The sequence below is a fragment of the Trichomycterus rosablanca genome, chromosome 9 (assembly GCF_030014385.1).
Source record: "Trichomycterus rosablanca isolate fTriRos1 chromosome 9, fTriRos1.hap1, whole genome shotgun sequence".
Classification (NCBI taxonomy): domain Eukaryota; kingdom Metazoa; phylum Chordata; class Actinopteri; order Siluriformes; family Trichomycteridae; genus Trichomycterus; species Trichomycterus rosablanca.
The window spans coordinates 23,985,825-23,993,045 of NC_085996.1; the positions used below are offsets into that span (position 1 = coordinate 23,985,825).

The window sequence follows — 7,221 nt, forward strand, 5'->3', positions numbered from 1 at the left end:
ACTGGCATCTTACCACTTCATTACAATTTGTTGGCAGCGGCATGTAATTTAGTCCTAATGGGTTTGTGGTCATAAAAGTTTTTTGTCAAATGTAAGACTGTCGTCATTTGCATTGTTTTTGCCTTGCAACTATAATGTTGTTTTTATTTTACTTAGTATGTTTGTAATAAGAAAGTGAGGCTTGCAGTTTCTTAAAGTGTTTTTTTTTTTAGAAATTAGTCTGTCTCTGCCTGTTTCTCTCTCTGCCTGTCTCTCTGTCTGTCTCTCTCTGTCTGTCTTTCTCGCTCTGTGTCTCTGTTTCTGTCTTTCTGTCTGTCTGTTTCTCTCTGTCTTTCTCTCTCTCTGTGTCTCTGTTTCTCTCTGTCTTTCTTTCTGTCTGTCTGCCTCTTTTTCTGTCTGGACTTCTCTCTCACACACAGAGACACACACAGTAGCACATGTTGTAGTAGAACAGAGTAAAGGGACACACTTTTATACCTGCAGGTCCAGTGGACCCGAACACCACATGTGTAATATAAATGTGTAGGGGGGTGTACAGTGTGAACTTATTAAAAATGTGTTATTTCACACAAAATGAGCCAAAGGCAAGGGGTCTGAGGTTAAAATAATGATAAATAGCATCAATTTTTTATTTGGTAATTATTGAAAACGGGTCCCACAGACGCAAACACCACACAAGGGTTAAATATACCCATTAACACAGGGCAAAACTGGAAAAAACAATGAGCCACTCCCACTCCACCACAGTCCTTTCTGTAGAAACGAAACTTACCATTTAGTTCCACTCCCTCTGTCTGAGAGTGCAGCAAAATGGCAGAAGCCAGTATTTCAATAGATCAGGAACATTTCAACTGCTGTATCTGTTTAGACCTTCTGAAGGATCCAGTGACTATCCCATGTGGACACAGCTTCTGTATGGTGTGTATTAATGGGTTCTGGAATGAAGAAAATCAGAAGAGAACCTATAGCTGCCCACAGTGCCGGGAGACTTTCACTCCGAGACCTGTCCTGCGCAGGAATAATGTCATAAGTGAAGTAGTGAACAAACTAAAAAAAACTGAAGTCAATACTTTGTTACCAGCAACTTTAGACTTCTTTTGTCCTCCGTCTGAAGTTCAGGATGTGGAGTGTGATTCTTGTACTGGTGAGAAAAAGAAAGCTGTTAAATCCTGTTTGACTTGCTTGGCCTCATATTGTGATACTCACGTTCAGCCTCACCATGAGTCTACAGCCTTCAGAAGACACAAACTTGTTATGGCCTTGAGTAACTTACAGGAGAAAATCTGCACACGGCATGATAAGCTTATTGAGGTTTTCTGTCGCACTGATCAGAGAGGTATTTGCTACCAGTGTTTGCTGACTGAACACAAAGACCACAATACTGTGTCAGTTGAAGATATATGGAGGGAGAAAAAGGTATTGTTGTTATTGAAAGAACTTATATAATATGTTGCCTGATTTCTAACATAATAAAGTTCTGAAGTTATATTGTTTTAGCCAGTGGTGTAGCTCTGTCCTAAGTAGTAGATAAATAGATTTATTTATTTAAAAAAATTCTGAAACTGCTTTAATATTCCTCTAGTTTCAAACAGACTTGTGAACGTTGCATACTGTCAGTACTGACCACTTCTTTTCACCTGCACTAGGCAGGTTTATGTAAGTATTCGTATTGCATACATAGACACAGTCAGCAATCTCTATTATCCCATCTCATTGTGCATGCGCCAGTGATCAGCCAGCAGGTGCCATGATTGCAGCAGTAATGAGGAATCCCTACGGCCAATCATTGTCCATGTAGGCATCTTGTTGGCTGCGAGCAGACCTGAGATTCAAACTCACAAACTTGAGATTTTAGCACTGGTGTGCTAGCAGGCACAAAACAGTTGAATTCATTGAATTATTCACTTTTTAAAACTTTCCAAGAATTTTTATATGTGATGTTTCTGTAAATAGTTATATATGCCACATGTATTAAATTATTATCAATATCTGAAAGTCTTTTCCTTTCCAATAGAAGCTCCTAACAGAAGTGCAGATGAATTCCAAGAAAAAACTTCAGAATACTGAAGAAAGGCTTACGATGTTGGTGCAGGGAATGGAGTCTTTTAAGGTAAAGACTGTCTTTAATCATTTAAAAAAAACAATGAATCACTTTAACCAAAGTCCTCCCTAAAATTTGCCCAATTCCAAAACTTTTAATAATCTATAATGGGGACCAAAGGGGGTACTGTAGCTCTCCTTTAAAAAATGTTCTATATTCTGCTGTGTGCTCCCTGCTTTGTCCCTTTTGTGTCTGGGTGGATAAAGTGGTTATAACACATTTATGAACTATTAAAACTATACCAAGATATTTTTTCACCAACTGCTATTTATTATTGTGACCTTGCAAATAACTTTAGCCACATGTGAACATCTTATGTCTGTATCGACTACAGAACTATTCAAGAAAGAACAAAGTGACACTTGAAAGAGCTACCATTTGACTGTTAAACAGCTCCCTGATTGCTTTTAAATAAACAACATGTTGTAAGCAGATAAGAAACAACAGTTAGGACAGAATGGAGGTTAGAATCGTAATCTACAAACCACATTTTGTCATGAAAACACACACGAGAAGTGACAAGGTGTATAGTGATACCACGTTTTTTTCTTTATTACAGCATTAAAATGTATCTCCTACTCAATCTATTTGGCTCACCTGGTTGTTGAAGAGAATCTGTAATTTCTCTCCACCTGTTCTCTTTCTCAACTCGGTTGTGTACTGGTTATTAGATACAACTCCTCCCCCGGATTTCTCATCACTCCATATCTTGTGTTCTCTTTGGCTGTAGTTCGACACTCACTGCCAATCACAACCTGATCGCAACACTTTTTACACTACAGGATTTTGAGTCGCCAGATAATTGGTATGCTAGATATTTTTCTTGAGTCGGCCGAGCGATTGGCAAGCCTCTCAGATTGAGTCGTTAAACAGTTCACACATAGCGATTGAGAGCCGATTTTCGAGCCCCAAGTGAACGACCTGGTGCATCTGTCGGTGACCTGTCGACCCGCAAAAAACGTGTAGTGTGAACTAGGCATAAAAGGACAATTACTTTTTCATATAGGGCCAGTTCATGTTGGACTTTTTTAATAAAACAATAATTTAAATAGGGCTGCCACTAATGAAAAAATAATTCAGAATCTCATTTAAGCTTTATTTATTTTAACAACAAACCTTATGGTATAACAATATGGCACAAAACTAAATGTAAACAGAGTTTATGTCCATATTATCAAATTCTCACGTGCTTCATATTAAACAAAGTGCAACGTGTTTATGGCATTCCGTACACGAAGCAATGTGCTTAAACTTATAGCAGAAATAAAATAGTTGGAGGTAGGCACGTCTCATTAAGCCCAACGTACAGAATGAGCCCAGATTCTAACCTACACATTCACTCAAGAATTACTTTACATTCTAAGCGATGTAAATAAAGTGGTGTTTTACATGAGAAGCTTTCTGTGCTTTGCGCTGCGGCAACCACAAAAAAACGCAAGCCCAACGCAGCAAAGTGCGCAGCGGTCTAACTGAACTAGCTAAGAAATACGGTATTTCAAGATCTCCACGATTAAGAAGCTTAATGAAACAATATAGCAGTAAAAGTTTTGCCGCGTCTCATGCGCCCTAACGGAACTCACTTAGCGTAATGAAACAATACAGACGTGCAACATTGTGCTAGTGCTGCTGTGGTACCATCAAAGCTTTGCACAGTGTACAAACCACTTTTTTGTTTTGTGCCAGTTTTAAGTATTCCCAAACTTTTAATGATTTGGGTCTGGACCAAATACGACTTAAGTCATGCACGCAGCAAGTAGTACTGAGGGAAATTATATAAATGGTTATATGAATGGAAACATTGTAGAAATTAAAAAGGATCATTTATAAACACAGTTTTAAAAACGATGCACCGACTTAAAATATCGACTAGGTCAACCAATCGCAGCAGTCCTAAATTTAAATCTTTTAAATAATTATTTTTTATCTTGGATTTAAAGATCTAAAACAATTAAGTGGGATGCATACAAAAATAAAAAAATGTAGAATGCATAAATCCCATTTTTACCCTAAAACTGGTATCTAGTCTGTACTCAAAACCTTGCTCCAGATAGTTCAGCTACTTTAAATAACCCTGTATAAAATATTCCTAGTGGCATCGCTATTCTTCATTAAACAAAACATTCAATATTATGTGACATTTATTAACCACCCATAATACACTCTCAAATACCTTCCCAGCGATCCGCACAGACAGCAGTGGAGGCCAATGAAAGAATCTGTAATGAAATGATCCAGTTCATTGAGAAAAGGCGTCTTCAAGTGACAGAGCTAATCCGAGCTCAGGAAAAGGCTGAACTTGATCAAGCAGCAGGACTGCAGGAGCAGCTGGAGCAGAAAATTGAATCGATTAAACGAAGATCGGCTGAACTGAAGCTGCTTTCCAGTCAAAATGATCACATTAATTTTCTCCAGGTAGTCTATTTGCACTTGTACGAAGGTGTTTATGTTCATGTTAAATGTTTTTTTACTCACACTTTAATTTTTTTTCCAGGCTTTCCAGTCTCTTTGTGCAGCTATTGAATCTGACAGTAATCTGAGCAGTAGCATAAATACACAGTTTACTTTTGATGAAATTGCAAGTACTCTGTCTGGGGTGAAACAGTCACTGGAGGAAAACTTCAACATCAGAAAAGTATCTGACAAACGTGAGTGAAATTAGTTGCTTAAACTTAATGGATTATATGTTTACCATATAAACTGAACAAAAATAGGAATTCATATCAGTTTTGTACATTTATATTAGTCACACTGTTTGCTACGGCTTTTGAAATGCTTTCAGTGCGAACATGCAAACTCCACACAGAAAGGTCCCGGATTAAAGACCAGGACCTTCTTGCTGTGAGGCGACAGCGCTACCCTCCGAGCCACTGTGCCACCCTGTGGTAAAACAGACAATGAATAAATGAATATGTTTGTGTCCACAGTTTCTTACAGTGAGGTCATTTCTAGTCCAGAACCCACAAGTAGAAGTGACTTCTTAAAATGTAAGTAACTTTTTCTTCCTGGCAATATTAATGAAACAATATTTTACACAACCCTTTGTGTGTTGAAATAAATAGCTTCAATATGCACAAGCTGTACAATATTAACTTTGTTTTAACCATTAGATTCCTGCAAACTTTTGTTGGATCCTAACACGGCAAATCCATCTCTTTACATTGCTGAGGAAAACAGTGCAGCAGAAAGACGTGATCAAGAGCAATCACTTCCTGATCTTTCAGAGAGATTTAGTTACTTTGTGCAAGTGCTTTGTAAAGAAAGTGTATCAAGAAGATGTTACTTTGAGATCGAATGGATGGGACAAAAAGGTGGCACTATTGCAGTCTCATATAAAGGAATAGTAAGGAAAGGGAATTCTTTACATTGCAAAGTAGGACATAACAATCAATCTTGGGGTTTGTTCTGTTCTCCTGCTGGTTCTTATTACATTCATGATAGTAAGAGTGTAGTCTGTTGTTGTAAGTCAAATAAGATCGGAGTGTATCTGGACCACAGGGCAGGAACTCTGTCCTTCTATAGCATCTCTGACAAAATGACTCTCATACACAGAGTCCAGACCACATTCACTCAGCCACTCTACCCTGGATTTTGGGTCAGTCCAAATTCTACAGTTAAACTGTGTAACCAAAAATAATACAATAATAATATAATTTTGTAATAATACAAAATGATACTTTTTAGGCCTAAATATATTGGATTATAATATAATTAGTCCAATGAATTCTTTGTATATGGTATTTTGTACAATTTGTTTCCTAATTTAATATGCAAGCATGGGGCATGGTAATGCATATTATTTATCTCCTTGTAATAACTGCTCATAATAATTGCTGTTTAATATGGGCAGTAGCAGCGTAGCACTTAGTAATCAGAAGGGTATTTTACTGCGGCGCCACCTGAGTGGCCTAAGAACAGCATTTTTATTCAATGTTTTCATCTGTTCTCCATGTTCCCTTTAATTAGTATTTAAACCCTTAGTGTGTCTATGTTTTTGCATAGTATTGTCATTTTTGTTAGCACTGCACCGGGACTTGTTTCTGTTGAGTCTTGTTTTTTCTTAGTTCTTTGCTTCATGATATTGCTGTGCATGACCCAAGCCTGTTATCTCTAGTTATGATTATGGACTGTCCTGTTATTTCTGTGTTTGCATGTGGATTTTGATCTTGATTATTTGACCATTGACCATAAAAAAAAATACGCGCTGAGCATTCACACTAGTCTTGCCTCAAATCATCTAATGTTAAAACTAAAGCAAGAAGATTTAACAAAGAGTATTAAAAATGTATATAACTTAACAAAGCATTATGAACTAAAATTAATTTGATTTAAAAAGTATTAAACTGTATATAAAATGCCCACTTTACTTAATGCTACAGCATTTCTGTTTGCATCTGTTAAAGCAAAGTTCAGTAAATTCAAAAAATTTTTTTACTATATCACCCTTGTAAAATGATATTGTCCCTTAATTTGATAACTGGTTACACAACCTGTAGTAGCAATAACTAAAGCTAAATGTGTTTTACAATTGTATCTTATTCGTTTACACTGTTGTGAAATAGTTTTATCCCACTTTTCTTTTTGCACAACTGCTTTTATTTACACACACAGCTGGGATTTCGGACATAAACAGCTTTTTTTCAGGTTTTGCCTAGAAATGGTTTTAAATAGGTCATTTAAAAAATTTATTTTAAAACTTTATTTACAGCACCTATAGCTGATTATGATATAGCACGGGGCCAGTGATAGCTCAGTGGTTAAGGTACTGGACTAGTAAACAGAAGGTTGCTGGTTCAAGCCCCGCCACCACCAAGTTGCCACTGTTGGGTCCCTGAGCAAGGCCCTTAACCCTCAATTGCTCATTGTGTTCCACTCACTGTGTAAGTCGCTTTGGATAAAAGCCTCTGCTAAATGCTAAAAATGTAAATGTAAATTATGAGGACAAAAAAAATCACAAAAATGTTTTCTGCTTTGGAATGAGTGAACACACCATTAAGCATTGTCTGGACAGATCTATCATATTGGATTTTACACAAACTTTATGTTACAATGTATTATACTGCATTATAATTTGCAGTACAGATACATTTATGATTAAAATTCCCTGACAAAAGTGTTAGCAG

At 36.9% G+C, this 7,221-nt stretch overlaps 1 protein-coding gene across 1 annotated transcript; it reads left to right on the plus strand.

Annotated features, from left to right (window-relative positions):
* Positions 1-797: 797 nt before the first annotated feature.
* On the plus strand, positions 798-6,537 carry LOC134319997 (tripartite motif-containing protein 16-like). Its single transcript, XM_063001277.1, has 6 exons — positions 798-1,416; positions 2,015-2,110; positions 4,280-4,513; positions 4,593-4,746; positions 5,026-5,085; positions 5,209-6,537. Exons 1-6 carry the CDS (start codon positions 811-813, stop codon positions 5,733-5,735), a joined length of 1,677 nt encoding a protein of 558 aa, XP_062857347.1. The 5' UTR covers positions 798-810; the 3' UTR covers positions 5,736-6,537.
* The last annotated feature ends 684 nt before the right edge of the window (positions 6,538-7,221 follow it).